The sequence below is a fragment of the Vanacampus margaritifer genome, chromosome 5, assembly GCF_051991255.1.
Source record: "Vanacampus margaritifer isolate UIUO_Vmar chromosome 5, RoL_Vmar_1.0, whole genome shotgun sequence".
NCBI lineage: Eukaryota > Metazoa > Chordata > Actinopteri > Syngnathiformes > Syngnathidae > Vanacampus > Vanacampus margaritifer.
The window spans coordinates 15,063,321-15,082,275 of NC_135436.1; the positions used below are offsets into that span (position 1 = coordinate 15,063,321).

An 18,955-nucleotide genomic window follows, 5' to 3' on the forward strand; every position below is an offset into this window, starting at 1 on the left:
GTCTCATCTGATTTATTTGCTTTATTCACATCATTATTAAGACAAGAAGTACTCCATCTGTACATACAGTATAGAAAATGCTAATATGCAGAATTCCTAATACATGTTTATATTGTGCAAACCCCCTCCCTACTTTGTGAGGAAATAACTGTTATCAGACATACTGATGGCACTCTCACTTCTCTCTTGACTGATCTCAGTCATCAGACTGGATTGTGCAACATGATCTATCATGCACGTCAGAACTCCTGACTAAACAATGACACACACCTTAATGAAAAAGCCTTTGCCAATTCTTGTTTTTTTGCAGGGTGAATGTGCATGTTTTGTTTGGCAAATTTAGTGTTGGTAGAATTTGAATTGCCTAAGAATGCTTTCTGTGTCCAATCACTGACTTGAATTGGGGAGGCAATGTAGTAAGTTAGATATAATGTTCTGCTTGGAAGGCTTATTAAGCCAGGAAAGGTCAAGTGGCGACCCATGGGCTGCATGTGGCCCACACCCTGACAGGCCCTGATAAATTAAAAATAATAAAAAATTGGAGTGGAATGTAATACATATGTTTCCTCTACATCATTGAGACCCTTGCATACTTGCGGATCAGCACCCGCTGGATTCACTGATTTTTTTTCTTTCTTTGTTTTTTAACAATGTATTTTATTTGTGATGCTCTGAGTTCTGCTCTGACCCATTGCCATATGGTGTCCCACAGGGTTCAGTTTTCGGACCCCTGCTGTTTTCATTGTATTTGCTGCCCCTGGGTTCCATTTTATGAAAACAAGTCGAAAGTAAAATCATTTGTGTGTGTTTTTTTTTAGGGACAGGGGGACCAACCCCGATTATTTTGTGTGAAACCTATATAGGTTTATCAGCAGTTTTTGAAGTTTTTTTGTTCACCAAAAGGATTTTTTTTTTGCCCAATTTTTCAAATTCATCTCACCTGGGGGTCAATTATATGCAGAATTTCGATACTCGTATGGTGGTACTTAATTTGTCCATATTTCAAATGGTCCTTGAGAGCCCCTATCCAGCCTGTTTTCCATGTTTCTCTCCACTAACACACCTGATTCGTGATCAGGATCGTTATCAGGCTTCTGCAAAGCTTGCTGATTTGCTGATCATTAGATTCAGCTGTGCTACAGGAGGGAAACATGGAAAACAGGCTGGATAGGGGCTCTCGAGGGCCAAACTTGAACACCCCAGCCCTAAGCGCTATTGTGACACGTTTTGGGCTTTGTGATGGTTCTGACCAAGCCATTTCAAAATAAAATACTGCCTACGGGTTGTTGCACATCCAAGGCCTGACCAAATTATGAAACAATAGTAGTTACCCAAACAATGGTAATAGTTACCCAAACTATTCTTGAATGTATCGGGTGTAGTCATATTCAAAAGACTTGAGTTAATCATTACAATTTAACCTATGTATGTTGCAAAGCTTTTCAACAGGATGGTAGGGAGGTATGTACAGGTGTCCTATACAAAGAACATCTATTCTTATTAATTCTGATTCATACCTGTGTAACGCAATTTTTACAATGCAATGCATTTGACATAATGAAGACGTGTCAATTTTATTTCACACAATTAAGTATTTATTTGAGCCCTATAAAAAAAAAGATTCATAATTACAGGTGTTTTTTATGGCTTTAAAAGTTACAGTTATTGTAACTGACAGAAAAACAATTCGATGTGGATGAATCACACGTAGTGATGTGAATCGAGTTGAACGCGAGACTATATTGCGCATGCGTCGATCCTGGCACGCTCCGAGCAGAACACGTTCACGCAGTGAGTGTGCGTGCGTTGGGCAAAGTGTACAGGATTCTAAACGTGTCACTTCTCGAAAGATAGTGTCGTTATAAGTCCAACCCAAATGGTAAAACAATGTTAGTGAGTTCTTTACACGTTGTGCGCCCACTCCACCGATTTTTGTTCTGGAACGACGACGAGCGAGAGGAGTCTTCAGCCATGGTGGCAAAAACGTCAACCTGTTGATGCAGACGCTTTTTAAATTATTTTATTATTACCGTCGGTAAAGGTAAGTTTCAGGCCGTAAATACTTTTCTGCTGGTATTTGTTGCGACAACACGTGTGCAAGTCTTGCTGCTGTTTTGCTTGAGCTGTAACACGTTACAACTGATTATTTATCGAAATGTTAGCACAGAGATGGAGTAGCTGCCACGAAGAGAAATCATAATATTTTCTGCCTGTCCTGTAGTACCCTATGACCATTTAAATAAACATTTTAATGAGATTTTTTGGGGATGAATTACTTTCAAAATATGCAAGTTAATAAACCATTTCCACAACGTAAAAAGTGTGTAGTTCGCTGAAAAACAGTCTTAAGTGCTTAGCAGTTGAAGTTATGCACCTGTATTTAATACAAAACCCAACAAAATGGGGTATTGCCGGAATCATTTACACTTTCATACAACCAAACAGCATCCTGCACTCAGACAATTTGCCTGGATTTACACTGCAAATCCAAGTGCTCAATTCCACTTTAATGCTACGCACATACATACTGTGTACAATTTTTGACCGCCTATTTCCATGTACATCTAACTGAATCATCCTGCATGGATCTATTGACAACTTGGCACTAAAGGAACACATGAAACAACTCGCATGCATTCATGCCAATATTTTACATAACTCTGCAAGTGTCAACACAGGGTAGTGAAAATAATATATCTAATCTGTAGGGGTGTTAGAAAAAATCAATTCCGCAATATATCGCGATATAACAGCGCGCAATTATCGATTTTTAAACATAATTTTTTTTTTATGGGAATATTCAACAAAACGTCTTACTTTGGGTTAGGATTCACTCATTAAGCATGGAAGAATGTTACATTAATGGAACATTGAGCCTTAATATTTTATTTCAGTGCTGTTCAAACATGAAACAGACTGCAACCTGTTTGTTAAATGCAGTGGCTCAGTTATAAGCCTGAATTTTCAGATAAATAAAAACATTTTCATACAAATCTTACAGTGTACATGTACAAGTTTACCGATCAGTATTTTCTAAATTTGAGTAAAAAAAAAAAACGCAATAATAAATTTTTAGATTCGCATCGGGATTAATCGGTATCGAAACGAATTGTGACCTATGAATCGTGATATGAATCAAATCGCCAGGTACTAGGCAATTCACACCCCTACTAATCTGTAAATAATACATAGTTTAGTTGTCTGGCCCTTTCCGTCCACTTATTTAATTAAAGCCCATCCCCCCTCTATTGCCCGCCATCGGCATACGTTTAGTTTATTTTTTGATGGGTGCACCTGTAATGCACAGACACAAAAGATAATCAGTCTACTTTAATAAAGGACTACAGAAATAAGAGAATAATTGCTGTTGAGACCCTGGAATTGGAGAATTTGGAATAATTTTTAGTTAAACAAAACAAACAAGGGGTTTAAATTATAGGTCTCAAACTCGGCTCCTCGAGGGTCGCAGCCCTGCATGTTTGAATCAAATCATGAGAATTGTTATCAAGTTTTTGCATAAATTGACGATGCTTTGAATCCGATATGTTGGCGTACGGAAACCTCTAAAACATGCAGGACTGCAGCACTCGAGGACCTGAGTTTGGGGGGCTCTCAATGATTACTCGTTTATTAAAATAGTTGTTAATTAACAAAAGTGGGCATTACGTCAATATTGATATGAAATCTGTCACCCATTTTGTTGACTATTGACGAGAAACTTAGAAAAAGACTAAACATTGTCGGAAGTGGGTTTTTGTTTATCAGTGTAACCCATTTTGCTAATGAAGGATGAAAACATCGACACACCCACTTCATCTGACAATCTGACACACCGCAGAGTAGTTCCACTTCTTTTCTGAAAGTGGGCCGAACCACTCTTTTTCTTGCCGGACGTTTTCCCCATTATAATGTAATGCCATTCATTCAGAATATAAATAACTACAATTTTGGCACACAATGTAAACTGGGGCTTTTCATTTTAGGAGAGCACACATTGTTCCGTCTCTATGTCTTGAATGAAGATCCCTGCCTGACAATCCATCCATTCACTGAATATCCAATTCACAGTCACCGAAAAGATGGAGCCCACAAGGACCGTGGGCAAAAGGCGGACTACACTTTGGATTTAATATCACTTTGAGAAGTTAATGACTAATAGCTGCGATTGGCTGGTGGCCAGCTCAGTATGTACCCAAAGTCATCTGGGATATGCTGCAGCACAACTGCAACCTTATCGACGATAAGCAATAAACATCATGGGAGTGTATGGATGGGTGACTTATTTTAAACACTTGCAGTAAACGCACCTTCATGTGTGAATACCTGGCAGACTCCTCATGGGACTTTAGCACAGTCACAGTTTATTTAGCGAAGATTCCTCTTTCCTCTCTTAGCTTGATTCCCGGGGCTGTTTTAATCTGTCAGTCTTAGATCACCGGCACTGGTTTTGACATGCTTTGATGTTTCCAAGCAGGCCAAAATTTTCTTTACGAGGCTGTCTTCTTCTCGTTGAAAATGTGAAAGTGCGCATTCACCACACCCATACTTGAAGTCTGATATCTCTGCTCAAAGACGAATTCCGAAGGTTCAGACTTAGCCTATGTACTAGTCACAATTTGGTTAAGATTAACATGTTGGTGTCAACAACATGACAATTACTTAAATCATGGTATACTTTAATGGGAATGCAATGAACAGTTGAGTGTCTTCCCAGGGGCCCTTTGTCTTCTGCCCCGCCCTCTAGTTGGGCTTCCTGTTTCTCTCATAACTGTTTAACTGATAAAAATGCCACCGTGACCCACCGGGCAAGCAGTGTTCAAACCAACATTGTTCAGCCTATTTGCTATAGATGAATCACTTGTGAAGAGATCACTGCTGCTTTCAGAAGGGAATTGAGATCAATTGATAGAATCTTAAAGTTGGTTGTTATGAATTTTATAGGCAGCAACGCGGTCTTGTGATTTTTTTGTGACGTTTTGTGGTTTGAATCTTGGCTACAGTTTTCCTGTGTGCGTACATCAAGGTTATTTTAGTTAACTAAAACTAAAGAAAAGACAAACTAAAATTCAAAAAACTATTTTGTTAACGAAATGAAATAAAAACAAAAATGCTTTTAAAAAAAAAACGAAAACTAACTGAAGCTACATTTTATGTTTACAAGACTAACTATAATTATAGCAAAAATGTCCTTTGTTTTAGTCTTTGGTAATCAATTTAATGCATGAGCTCTTGGGGATGATTTATTTTGATATTAACCGGAATAAGGACATTTGAAAGTGTGTCACACAAAAGTGACGTCATCTAGCAGCAGCCAATAGAAAAGCGCCTTCAGATGACGTTGCTCCCATGGTGTTTTTTATTTTTTTAAATATTGCGCACAAGTAATACATACTTTAAAAAATAATAATAATACTGAAACTAACTAAAACTAAGCATTTATGAAATAACTAAAACTAATAAAAACTAACAGAATCACCCTGAAAACTAATTAAAACTAAATTTAAAAAACAAAACTCAAAGCGAACTAAAATGAAAAATTCCAAAACTATAATAACCCTGGTGCACATCGGTGCATTCCGGTATTTCTGCCCACATTCCAAAAACATGCATGTGAGGTCCACTGAACGCTCAAAATTTCCTACAGGTGAGTGTCAACGGTACAGAAAATGGATGGATGGATTTTGTCAATCTTGTTGAGTCTACTGTAGTTAAGCCAACAAAGTTGTAATGGTTTTCATTAGTTGGCAATGGTGTGATTCGACCCAATAAATTTGTTATTTATCAATTTTACCTTATGTTTAAGTGAGGTTCCCGGCCTGCTGAATTGAACATGGCAATACCTGCATCTCATTTATTTATTTATTTTTAAACACCATTATAAACCAATTTTGCAGCAATGAGGACTTGTGTCAATGCAAGTTGACAAATACTAAAAACCTTAAGACATGATCAAAATGAAGTAAATTTCTCTTGACGAAGACCAGATCCTGCAAGATTGCATTAAGGTGGTGACTTGACTTACGATAACATGTGAGTTGACTGCAAGACAAATTGCTTTATAATTGATTTACGGTCCTTGTGTAACTTGATCCCATATTTTCTACTTAGCATACTTTGACGTGAGAAGCAGAGTGTGAAAGGGTTACTTGTAAAATGACTCCAGAGCGTGTGTGTCAGATAGAAGAGCTCAAATGGTAGCGCGATGCCTGCATTCTCCAATGCCATATTAGTGATCTGTTTCCTGCTTTGCTTCACAATTTGCCTGTGAGGACTTGCATTTTTCACTTCTCTTTTCTTCTTCCATGGTGGCGAAACCAGAACAATGCCAAGATGAGGTTATTTCAGGTTGGAAATAAAACATTTGGTTTCATGTGTCCACTTTTCACTACTGTAGTGACAAGAAGAGCAACAGAACACACGAAGCATGCGGAATGGATTGGATTTAGATCCATTGGAGCTGATCAAGCATGAGTATTATTTTCAAAAACTTAACTGAATAGTGATTTCATTTGGCTTTTTCATTTGCTAGAAACGCCCAATAAGGCCAGTTCTGAGAAACAGGCCTTTGTGAATCAATGTCTACTTATTGGCTCAGTGTAGAGACATGTTCCACAGTCCCCGGGCACGCTTCCCTTACTTTGGAATTACGAAATCACGTTAAGTATACACACTTTTCAAAGTCACAGAGAGAGTGTAGCCATGCTTGCGCACACACAATGTGGGTGGTAATTGTGAAATATAGTAGCCAGTCTGAATCATTGTCTGATAGTGAAGTTTGAAATACTGACACTACAAAGCAGTCAACGTAAGCGAGTATGAATAATTTGATACCGAAGTAAAAGTTTCACACATATGTACTGTTTTTTGTTATTTTTTTCTTTCTGCCAACTTTCACTTTTATTCCACTACAACGCCTAAATAAAATGTATACTTTCACTCCAATACATTTTGCCTAACCATCTTTGTTACTACACTCTAAAAACAGTTGGGTCAAAAATAACCCATTTATGGGTCAAAAATGGACCGATCCTCTACTTGATCGATCTGACCCAACTTTGAGTCAAGAAATTTGTCTTTCAGCGTAAAACAACTCATAAATATTGGTCAGATCCTTTACTTGGGTCAGAAAATATGGTCATTTTGTATAAAACAACCCAGAAAGTTGGGTCAAATTGACCCATGAAGTGGATTGGTCTTTTTTTTTATCCATAATTGGGTTACTTTTGACCCAACTGTTTTTAGAATGTAACTTGGGTCAATTTGACCCACCTTTGGGTATTTTTTTTTAGTAATTTTCTATAAAACAAGTTAACAACCCATAAAGTTTCCTCTCCCAAAAATCCTCTACTTGGGTTAATTTGACCCAACTTTGGGTCAAAAATAGGGATAGATACAAAACAACCCAGAAAGTAGATCAGTTTATTTTTGATCCATAATTGGGTTACTTTTGACCCAACTGTTTTTAGAGTGTAACTTGGGTCAATTTTACCCAACTTAAGGTAAAAAAAAAAATGGCCATATTGAAACAATCCAGAAAGTTGGGTCCAATTTTCTACTTGGGTCAGTTTGACCCACCTTTGGGTAAATTTTTTTAGCCATTTTCTATAAAACAACCTATAAAGTTTTGTCAGATCCTCTACTTGGGTCAATTTGACCCAACTTTCTGGGTTGTTTTGTACAAAATAGCCCAATTTTTGACCCAAAGTTATTTCTGGGTTGTTTTGTACAAAATTACTAAATTTTTGACCCAAAGTTGAGTCAAACTGACCCATAATGTGGATCGGTCCATTTTTGATCCATAGTTTGGTTAATTTTGACCCAACTGTTTTTAGAGCGTACTTGTTTAAAGCTGTTGCCCCTGTGACTCGAACCCAGATAAGTTCCTCACAACATCGCCAATAAGTCTCTTTCTTCTCCTCTTTCAGCAAGACAGACTAGCCTTGTGCTTTCTTCCTATTAAAAGGTTGACCAAAGTTAGCTCTGGTATCCATGTCTGCTACAACATGTTTGCATTCTATTGACAATCGACGTTAATGTTTCTCTTTGTCTGTTGTCCAGTATATGAAGGAGATGCCACATTTCGTTGAACCCCTCTCAACAGAAACTCTGATCTCCAAAAACTTCACGTTGAACGTCTCCAACACGAGTATCCAAGCCACAGCTCAAATCTCATCTGTCGCTCTGCTGGCCATCGTCGGTAATGTTAGCCAACAAGGAATCCTGCGCTGCACTTACAAGGAGGACTTCAAACGTTTCCTCCTCCCGGCCGTGTACACGTTGGTCTTCCTGCTGGGTCTCCCGCTTAACGCTGCCGTCATACTGAAGATATGGAGGAGGCGGCCCGCTTTGTCCCGCAACAACATCTTTATGCTCAACTTGGCCATAGCCGACTTCCTTTATGTGACGTCACTTCCCCTGCTCATCTATAACTATGGGAGTCATGATTACTGGCCCTTTGGGGAATTTGCATGCAAACTGGTCCGATTTCAGTTCTACAGGTGAGGCTCGTACGGAAATAATGTCCTTATAAGGCAGTGCTTAAAACGTTGTCTGTTATTGTTTGTTAAGGGAAGGCTACCGTGAACATTTATTGACAATATGTTATATACTACTTTAAATATGGTATTGTGGTTCATATTGCGTTACTGGAATATGAGTCAAGGAACAAAATACAGCAGTTTTTATCTATATCAGAAGGCGGTCATTTTGCCACTTGCTGTCGACTGAAGATGACATCACAGTTGCTCAGGGCTCTGGCATCGACCAATCACATCTCACCTGTTTTCTGAAGCTGAGTGTGATTGGTTGTTACCTGAGACCTAAGCGACTGTGATGTCATTTTCACTTGACAGCAAGTGGCAAAATGGCCGCCTTCTAATATAGATAAAAACTGCTGGATTTTGCTGCTTAAAGGGGAAGTCGACCTTAAATATTTCTTGAGAATAATACCTCACTAGTCTAAACATGACATTCTGATTAATATTGTATTTGTGGAATATGAGTTATGCAGCAAAATCCAGCCGTTTGTATCCATCTAAGGGGGCGGCCATTTTGCCACTTGCTGTCGACTTAAGATGACATCACAGTTGCTGGCTCAGGGCTCAGGCAACGACCAATCACAGCTCAGCTTCAGAAAACATGTGAGCTGTGTTCTGATATTGATAAAAACGGCTGGATTTTGCTACTTGACTCATATTCCCCTAAAGCAATGTTAACCAGAATACCATATTTAGACTAGTGGAGCTGCATAGAACATATTATTGTCAAGATTTTTGGGGAGTTGACTTCCCCTTTAATGTCCTGTTTGTTTGTTTATTATTATCACAGTAACCTTCACGGCAGCATCCTCTTCCTCACCTGCATCAGTGTGCACCGCTACATCGGCATCTGTCACCCTCTGGCCACGTGGCACAAGCAAGGCGGCCGCAGGCTGGCGTGGCTCATCTGCGGAGGCGTGTGGCTGGTGGTGGCCCTCCTCTGCGCGCCCACATTTCACTTTGCCTCAACGGGGATCCAGCGCAACCGCACCGTCTGTTACGATTTAAGCACGCCAAAGCGGTCCGTGGACTACTACCCGTACGGCATGGCCCTCACCTGCCTCGGCTTCCTCTTGCCTTTTACGGGCGTGATGATGTGCTACTGCAGAATGGCCCACATCTTGTGCCTGCCCGCGTCCTACCAAGGCGTCAACGTACAGACGAGGGACAGACGTGACCGGGCGGTGAAAATGATCATTGTGGTGGCAGCTGCGTTCTGCATCAGCTTCCTGCCCTTTCACCTCACCAAGACCTCGTACCTGGTGGTGCGCACGCTGCCGAGTGTGTCCTGTGAGACCAGGAACCTCTTCTCTATCATCTACAAGAGCACCAGACCGTTTGCCAGTATGAACAGTTTTCTGGACCCCATTCTTTTCTACTTTACTCAGCCACGGTACAGGCAGAGCACCAAAAGGTTCGTCCTCAGAGTCACCACACTGAGGGATAAGCGCGGCAATGAGTGACTCAACATGGCCACCAATTTGTTCATGTAGTTGATGTCATAGAGTTAACCCACCAATCAAACGGTGTGTGATCCTAAAACCAAACTGTGTCTTTACTTGTGAGTGTTCTTAACTGCGGAATTCTGTTTTTACATGAGTCAAATCACTGTACTGTAAATGTTATATGGTTGGTTTAAAAAAAATTGCAGTAGGTTGAAGCCAATTTTTGTACTATATATATGTATATATGATTTGTATTACAGCAACATGATGTTGTTTGTTGCATACGCTTTTGTTCAGCATTGTTTTTCGATATCTCTGGCAATACCTTTGTTACATTTTGAAGTTATGCATGTCTTGTTGTTGCCCTTTTCTCCACAAGGGGGCATCAGCGTCACATTTCATCAAACTCATCATCTCATTTTGAATTGTGTAAGGTTTTTGAATCATTCCCATGGACGGTAATTGTTCAATGATGCTGTGACAATGCACAAGATGAATAAGTTGTCTGGTTCTTGCTTTTCAGTGTGTGTGTGTGTTTACTCATGGCAATACTGTCTTGTTGTTTAATGTGTGTCATGATTGTTCTGAACTGTGCCAACACATTTCATGTAGAAAATAGTCAAATTCCAGGCTTGCATCAGCAATACAATTCTACTTTTGTTATGCGAGTTAAAAATGCTGCTATTGTTTGATTGTGAACCACTTTTCGGATTGTTGACACACTGATTAATTAAAACCTGTCACTGTGAATAGTTTTATTTACTTATGTGCATAAGTTCCTTAAATGAATTAAACAACTGTAAACAAAAGGGAATTTGTGAGAGACCAAGAAATTATAAGGCAAACTTCTAGCACAGCGCCACCAACATCAAAAGGCAGCCTCAAGTGCAGATTTACAATGCATTCAACCAAGCCTTTAATTTGATAGTGTTATGGTATGGGTGCTTATTTTACAGTGGAACAAAGACATTCTCAAGGAGATTCAGCATAAGTATCTAATGCACTGTTGGGCAGAGCATGTGGTTGGTATTTGTTTTATCAAGAGTCCTGTAATTGTCAGTTCAAATGTATCTATTTGTTCCCCCCATTTATTTTTAATGCATTTATCTCAAACGTTATTGATTTATTACAATTTAAATATTAGTAATAAAATGAGTACATTTAAATTAACTACATAACTACACTTCACATTATTCCTCCATACTTTTCATGCACTAATTACTTTTTATCTAATCTACAAATGACCTGGGCCAAGTTTCTGTTTTAAAAATGAGGAAAAGCCAAATTTGCTCACCCCTCATATAATAAATCCGTCATGCTCGAGATTATCCTGTGGAGGGAGCTGCAGCCAAAGTTCATTATGTGACAGCGTGTGATTCCCCTTCAGAACAAAAGGACACGTAAAGTAGACAGCTTTATGGAAAGCACCACATAGGCTTTATTGTGGAGGAGTGAAAAGCGATCCTGGATGCTGTCAATTTAACACATTCGCTTAACAGCATTAGACATTTTTATCTGGAACGATGTACAGAAGACATATACTGATTTACGATTAAATGAAGAAAAATGAAAAAGAGCTGTTCTAACAATTAGGATAATTCTTCTGCAGTTTGCAGTGCATCTAGGCAGTGCACAGTATCAGTCTCCTTATCAAAAATAGACGCTGGGGGCGTGGGGGGCTTTTCCTCTGTATCCCCGAGGGGTTATGACAGCCCCTATCCCCTAGTCCCGCCCACTCCCTCTTGCCCTATCTCAGGCATTAACATGCACAAAAAACAACACAAGTCACAGAAATCCAAATAATGCCAAAATAGGGAATCCACAAACAGTTTGAGAAAAGGACAGACTGACGCAGGGTGACCTGTTTAATGGGCACACGTTAAGCTAAGGATGAAGAGTTGGCTAGCACAAAAAAAAGTTCGACTGTGGAGTGTGGAATCGCCAATATGTAAGTTTTAACAACAGAGGAGCAACCTGCGTTTTCCAGACTTTGGTAAAAAGTGTTGACTTTAGGCTGCGGGGCACAAATGGCTTTTAATTCCAAAAGGATGCAACGTGCGGCGTGACACAACAAAGACAACTATGAACAATGGCAGAGAGACACAAGAGGAGTGCACCGGTGTACCGCAGCGTCTCTTTTAAGAACTTGGACTCGTGGGGTGCCAGCAAAAGTGAGGAGCGACAAGACAAAAGTGAGGATTTGGAAGCAGCCGGTGGTTCTCTCCTTCTGGAGGCCGGCGGGGCCGAACAGCGGCATGTCAGTGCGTCAAGAAAAGTTTCCAAAATCTCTGCCACCACAACCGCCGCGACCGCAGAGCCAAAGAAAGCCTCCTCCGCCCCTCTCGCCTCCATTTCTCCCTCTATCCGCCAGCTCACCGAGAAATTCAGCAAGAGCAGCGGTAGAAGTGGGGGAGGAGGAGGAGGAGGCTCCGAGGGGACCCACAACGCCTGGCCGGGAGACGTTGCAGCAGTGCCGCGTGAGAGCAGCACACTTCCCCGCGTCAGAGCCTCCAGGAGGAGCAGCTCTTTGCCTCGACTGTCATTGCACCTGGACAGCGGGGTTCCGGACAACAAGTCTTTTTTGGACAAAGTGCACAAGTTTAACTCCAGCACGGACTCTGTGTCTGGGTCGGACTCTGAAAGAAGGAGTAAAAGGCGTACTCGTGCCGTTTTAACAAACGACAACACTGGTAAGAAACATTCTTCTTGCTCATCTGATTCTCAAAAGACTTGTGTTATCAATAATGAAGAGGATGTCACGATTAGTGGGCCCTGTAAAGCTCACAGAACTTACCGGTCTACACATTGCAGTGAATTTATTTCCCTGCATTCTGATAAATGGCCAAGTGTGACCAAAATTAGACGACTCTTTGATGAGAGACAAAAGCAAGGACACACTTTTGAGAATTTAAAACAGGCTAGTCAATGTGATTTAGGCCTGCTAAGCAACCCAGAGTATTGCCCTCTTTTGGATCAAAGCAGCAAACTTCCATCTTGCACTCCAACTAATGAAGCCAGAACTCCGTGTTCGTCTGAGGCGAGCTTAGTTGAAGGACGGAGCCAAAACAGCACTGCTGCCACACAGAAACTTTGCGACACTATGGACTTGCATTCCAAAATCTACAAGCAGCAGAATGCACTCGATGAGGAGGCACACTTAAAAGCATCAAGTTATCGTAATGACAAGATTTCTGGTAGAAACAAAGTTCAAAACAGTAGCATTTGTAGTTGTTCTCATGGTTACCGCGTTAAAAAAAGTAGCTCATCTCCATTCAGATCTCACAGCCCCAGCTCAGAAGCAGAGGCTTCCCCCAAAACTCCCACACTGATCGAATTGACCTCTGACCCCCACCGTGACCTTCAGAACTCTGCTACTACTTCTCGGAGCAGTTTGCTGAGCCAGAACGCCTCCTTCTGCGCCTCCTTTCTTCAGGAGCCGATCGTGAGGGAGAGAAGGGTTAGTCAGGGGGTCGGGCTGGTGAGGGATAGTTTGCATTCCTCACATAGCTCCTCTACAGCTCCCGCCTCTCCCCCCTTATTCCCCCTCCGTGCTCCAGCTCCAGATAAAGCCGTTACCTCCTCCTCGACCGTAGCTCCCTCCTCAGCTCCTTCCAGAGTTGACTCTATGCGTAGCTCCCGGTGGAGGTTTAGCTCCGGAGACGAAGAGGAGGAGCATAGCAGGAGAAAACGAGGAGGTGCAGGCTGGAGTGGCCCCTCTCATCCTTTTGTTGGCGTCAGTGGAGGAGAGAAGGGCGTCACAGAGCGAAGTGACAGTTATTTGTCACGCAGTAAAAATGGCCGGTGGAGTGCGAAGGGCATCGGTAGGTCTTCGGGCAGTGAGGAGGAGAGTCCTGGTTCTTTAGGACCATCCAGCCGGGAAGCTGTGCGGCGCCGCTCTCTGAGGAAGAAGAAGCGGTCCTCTGGCGGTGCTTTAGCGACAGGTCGTGATGATTATAACCATCGTGATGGCGAATCAGACGACAGCGACAGTGAGCCCTCCGTGACCATGGAGCATTTGGACAGGCCCCGCCATGCGACCACAGGAGGAGAGCCAGTGTCAAGAGTATCACGGAGCCACTCTGCAAAAGAACCTACTTTTCATAGTAACAGAGCCAGAGTGCAGCAGCAATGGGAGCGCATCTCTTCACCCGTGGCATCCACAACACTTCCTGGTGTCTCTCGAGTATCAAAGGTCAACATCCCCTCTTTTGGCTCACGTTATAACAGTCGATATTCCAGCACTGAGACACTGAAGGTGGAGGACCAAGCAAGCTACGCAAATCATGGACCAAACAAGATTTTGAACACTGGTGGAGACAACTCTACCAGAAATGCTTCCTCGTCTATGCTGAGTAAAACATACTCTGGGAATTTTACCGTGTACCGTTCCCCTAGCTTCGGACATGGGGATAATTTCTCTCGTACCCAAGTGCTGACTCGCCCCAAGATTGTACCTGCAGTCACGTCCCCTTCTGGGTTTCTTGTAAGAGGAGGAAGATTAACCGAGGCTATGAGATTACAGCCGACAAGTGGAGGGGATAGGGCAGATGTTAAAAATGGAATATCCAAGTCCAACCCTGATATCACAACAGAAACAATGACACTGCTAAATTTCCTGAAATCAGACTTGTCAGAGTTGAAGGTGCGGAAAACAAATGAGGAAGAAAAATGCGGATTGGGCCCGCAGAGTCACTTCTTGCCCTCTGGTCGTCGCTTGTCCCTGAAAGACTTGACGGCTACACTGCGGCGTGCAAAGTCCTTCACCTATTCTGGTAAATCGCCGGCAGCTGTGCGTTGTTACTTGGCAGGCGGTACGACAAAAAGAAGTACTTCCGAGCAACAGCTAGACGTGAATAAGGAGACGACTGGAAGCAGGGTGTCCCTGTCGGACAGGGAAGTAGAAAGCGATGGAGGTGACTTTAGGCTTGGAAGAGGACAGAGGTTGTTGGATTATGGGTACGATGACGATGACGAGGAAGTGATGCCAACGCCATTGCAAGAAAGATACGTGCAGGAAGCAAGACAGGTTATTCAGGACATTTGCCAGATGAATACCCGAGATGACGACATTGACATGAAAAACGTAAATGACTTTGAAGACGAATGTTTTAGAATTAAGAAAACAGATGAAGAGAAGAGAAAAGGAACGAGTACTGAAGGTGAGGCAGAAACAGACCAAGGGGCCGAGTTTAGGACCACAACGGGAAGAGATAAACACGAGAGGGAGAGCGAGAAGAGAGAGAGGGATGGACAAAGTATGCAGCTGGAAAAGCTAAACAGTAGGGATACCGACTACCAGGAGAAGGTGCAGAAGCAGAACAGAGAGACGGCGAGGGCGTTGCAAAAGGGGGACTCGGAAGAAAGTGTGTGCTATGACCGCTCTATGGATGAACTTTCAGGCCACGAGTCGAGTTTAACAGATGAAGGGATTGTAACGGAGCCAGAGATTGGCCCCAGTGACCCCTCCAAGAGGGCTTTCTCAGGGTCGGGAGGGGTTAATTTGGGGTCATGCATTGCAAGGGATGTACTAGGGCAGCCTGTCACCATATGGAAACAATCAGCGCTCCACGAAGAGAAATGGCCTAAGAAGGAAAGAGAGGAACTGATGGAGAACAACACCGGCGGTACGAATCGTCTGAATGAAGTCGGCGTACCTCCCGCCTTGCCTCGCCCCTCCTGTCCAGAAGAGAGTGGCGGCGTTATCACGGACTCAATCGCTGGGCTCAACTGTGTCGACGCTACCGATGACGCAACCGACAAGCGCCACACTGGACCGCAGGCGTCGACTGCTACGTCAGGAGGACTCGAAGCACCCGCAACCCCGAGTGCTGCCCGTCGAAGACGCAAGTTTTCCCCTCCTGGTAACATAAACACAACCGCAGAGGTTAGTAACAGTACCACGGACTCAACAACAGCTGATGCGAACGGGGAGTCGACAGTGTATCGCTCCCTCAGTGATCCTATGCCTCAAAGACGCTCTTCTGTGGCAGAAGATGACAATTTTTCCTCTGTTGACAGTAACCTGTTAGGATCTCTTGCTATTAAAGGAGGAGGGCCGCCAGAAACCCCTTCTATACCCACCTTATCAGAATACAAAGGAAGTGTGGCCAGTGACTTGTCCGTATATAGTGATGGCGGACTTTGGGAAGAGGTCGTTGGCGACTACAGTGGCGTGATCAGGAGCATTGTGGGTGAGCCCGGAGCCATGGACAGACTGATGACCGACGACCACGGCAATGGCAAAGTTCCCAAAAAGAAATCATTTAGTGACCCGAGTCGACGTAGTGATACATCTTTGCTTTCCCATAATGACTCTCAGGTTAAAGGTCAGTTTAGCAGCACTGGACCAATCAATGAGCTGGATCAGACAGGCGCGATCCCGCCTTCCAGCAGCGAGCCAATCCTGAACAAGCATAAAGAAAAAACATGGGAGGTGTCGGGGCAGCCTAAAGCGGACATAAACGCACAGTCAAGTGATTGTCGCCAAGGAAGTAGCACTATTGACATCAAGAAGGCTCCTCCCCAGTCCGACAGTCCCGCCTACGAGGACAATGTTGCAGATCAAGGTGGACAAAAGAAAGCAGAGGAGACGAGGAGGTTTAATTTTGACCTCAAGCTCGCTGAAGCTTTATCGCCTAGGATGGTTCGGCGATCCCCTAGAAAGCGCCCAAACAGGTTGGCTCAGTTTTTTTCTCACGAAGACCCATTTGAGCCCCCAGAACAAGACGAGCACCGTGATACGTCTGAGCTCACGCCTCCTCTTCCCTCATCCAGACCAAAAAGCAGACCTAAGCATGTAAGACATACCAGCGAGCCTGCCACATTCATACCCATCTCGCCACCTCCACGACGAGAGCCTCCCAAGGAAGGGAGCAGCGTCTCAGACCAACATACCGGAGTTCCTACAGCCTTGAGTAAGACCCCCGTAGACAAGGTTCCATCTCTGGAGGATGTGTCCCAGAAATATATTCTAGACGTTGGCCCTCCCGAGAGAGACGCGGATGGTCCGGGGCCTCTTCCTGGGAACAGGGATCGGGCTGAAGGTTCGGTGTCTTCATCAGAGGGGTCCAGTGAGATCTTCACCAGTCAAACGACAGGAGCTGTAACACAGAAGGTTTTGGACCATGCACTATCTACACCAGCCCCCCAGAGGACCAAGCCAAGAGTGGTAAGTCCACATTTACATTATTGTTGTGTACCTTTGACCTTAAAACAACATTGTGCATATTTAAGAGTTTGTGTTTGTGGCATGTTTTGACTAGAATCACAGACAGAAAAGAGAGGTTAGGAAATGAATTATAGTTGGGTATTTTGACAAAGAGAGAATTACAAACATACTTTGTCACATAATTGCTTTAGAGAAGTCCATAATATTATCTGGAACAGTTGGTGCTTTCTTATGCTTACAGCTGACAAGCGTGTATGTGCCTTTGGCAAGTTGTGCTGTTGTGTCATAATGTAAGAGTGCGTTTGCAAGACTACATTAGAGAAACCATTACAGTCTGAGCTGTGTTCAACAAACATCAGAGGATGTTATTGGTCTGATTAAACAAATGTCAGAAACACGGAATTAAGGAGCCCGGCCAAGCTAGTCAAGTGCATGTGTCTGTTTGTTCCATCCAATATGGTTTACAGTCCTCCGGGGAAAAAAAAGAGAGGACACGATGAGCATTTCACTACCACTCAGACAAGTTTTTATTAGTCATGTTTAGGGGTGTTAGAAAAAATCAATTTGGCAATATATCGCGATATTACAGCGCACAATTCTCGAATCGATTCAATATGCGGTCGAATCGATTTTTAAACAACCAAAGGTCTTACTTAGGGTTAGGATTTACACATTAAGGATGGAAGAATGATATATTAATGGAACATTAAGCCTTAATATTTTATTGCAGTGTTGCTCAAACATGAAACAGACTGCAAGCTGAATTTTCAGATAAATAAATAAATTTTCATACAAATCTTACAGTGTACATGTACAAGTTTACTGATTAGTATTTTCTAAATTTTAGTGAAAAAAAAAAAATCAATAATCAACTTATAGATCCGTATCGGGATTAATCGAATTGAATCGTGACCTATGAATCGTGATATGAATCGAATCGCCAGGTGCGAGGCAATTCACACCCCTAGTCATGTTCACTATTGGCAAAATGTGCAAAGCTGCCCATCAGACTATAATCTAGTTATATTGTGGATGTCAAAACAAAAATGATTAAAAATCAAAAATGAGTATTTCGCTTGTGATGTAATGTTTAGTGATAGTATTGGAGTATGAGGCACATTTTTAAGCAATGATGACTCTTTATAGAGAAAATTAAAAACCATAAAAGTGTTAGTCTGGTACAGTTTATGATTATTGTCATCATTTCAAGTTGATTTCATTATGTAATTTATTTTGGTATAAATCTCATCACCATGCTATATTTCATCCAATATTCTTTGCAATGGTGTAGAACTAGAAAGTAGGGGTGGGAATCTTTGAATGTCTCACGATTTGATTCAATTCCGATTTTTGGGTCTGCGATTCCATTCAGAATCGATTTTCGATTAGGAACCATTGTTGATTGTTTTGAGTGACAATGATTTTTGCTTCAATCTATAGATGTGCAAGGAATTGTAATGATCTACTCCAGTCTGACTCGCTAATGCTAATTAGCGCGCTACTCGAGGCACTTTTATCACTCAAAAGAATGGCTCAACACTGCAAAAAAACAACTTTTATTGGAATTACTTGATCGTGACTTTTTCCTTCCACTCTCGAATGTGGCTACAACTTAACAGTGTAATAGACCGCGTGGAACCACACTGCCCCTCAGTGGCCAAACCGGGTACAACATGAACAGCGCTCCAAATAAAGGCACACACAGACAAAGGCAAGACAGTATAAAATAATTTAAATATTTTGGGACATTTAAAATCGATTCTGAATCGTACTAAATGAGAATCGTGATTCTTACTAGAATTGAT

At 42.3% G+C, this 18,955-nt stretch overlaps 2 protein-coding genes across 3 annotated transcripts in view; both read left to right on the forward strand.

Moving 5' to 3' along the window:
• Nucleotides 1–1,778: 1,778 nt before the first annotated feature.
• Nucleotides 1,779–10,732, forward strand: p2ry6 (pyrimidinergic receptor P2Y6). 2 transcript variants are annotated; one of them, XM_077566090.1, is made up of 3 exons: nt 1,779–2,041; nt 8,059–8,498; nt 9,328–10,732. In XM_077566090.1, the coding sequence occupies exons 2-3, from the start codon at nt 8,062–8,064 to the stop codon at nt 9,998–10,000; spliced, it is 1,110 nt and encodes a 369-aa protein (XP_077422216.1). In that variant the 5' UTR covers nt 1,779–2,041; nt 8,059–8,061; the 3' UTR covers nt 10,001–10,732. The 2 variants fall into 2 exon arrangements, with proteins under 2 accessions (XP_077422216.1, XP_077422217.1); XM_077566091.1 differs by having other exon boundaries at nt 9,367–10,732.
• Nucleotides 10,733–12,043: 1,311 nt separating this feature from the next.
• arhgef17 (Rho guanine nucleotide exchange factor (GEF) 17) overlaps nt 12,044–18,955 on the forward strand; it is a 54,862-nt gene continuing 47,950 nt past the window's right edge. The window contains exon 1 of the mRNA XM_077566804.1: nt 12,044–17,150. Within this exon, the coding sequence (XP_077422930.1) occupies nt 12,072–17,150 (5,079 nt within the window). The 5' untranslated portion in view covers nt 12,044–12,071. The remainder of the gene's footprint in view (nt 17,151–18,955) is intronic.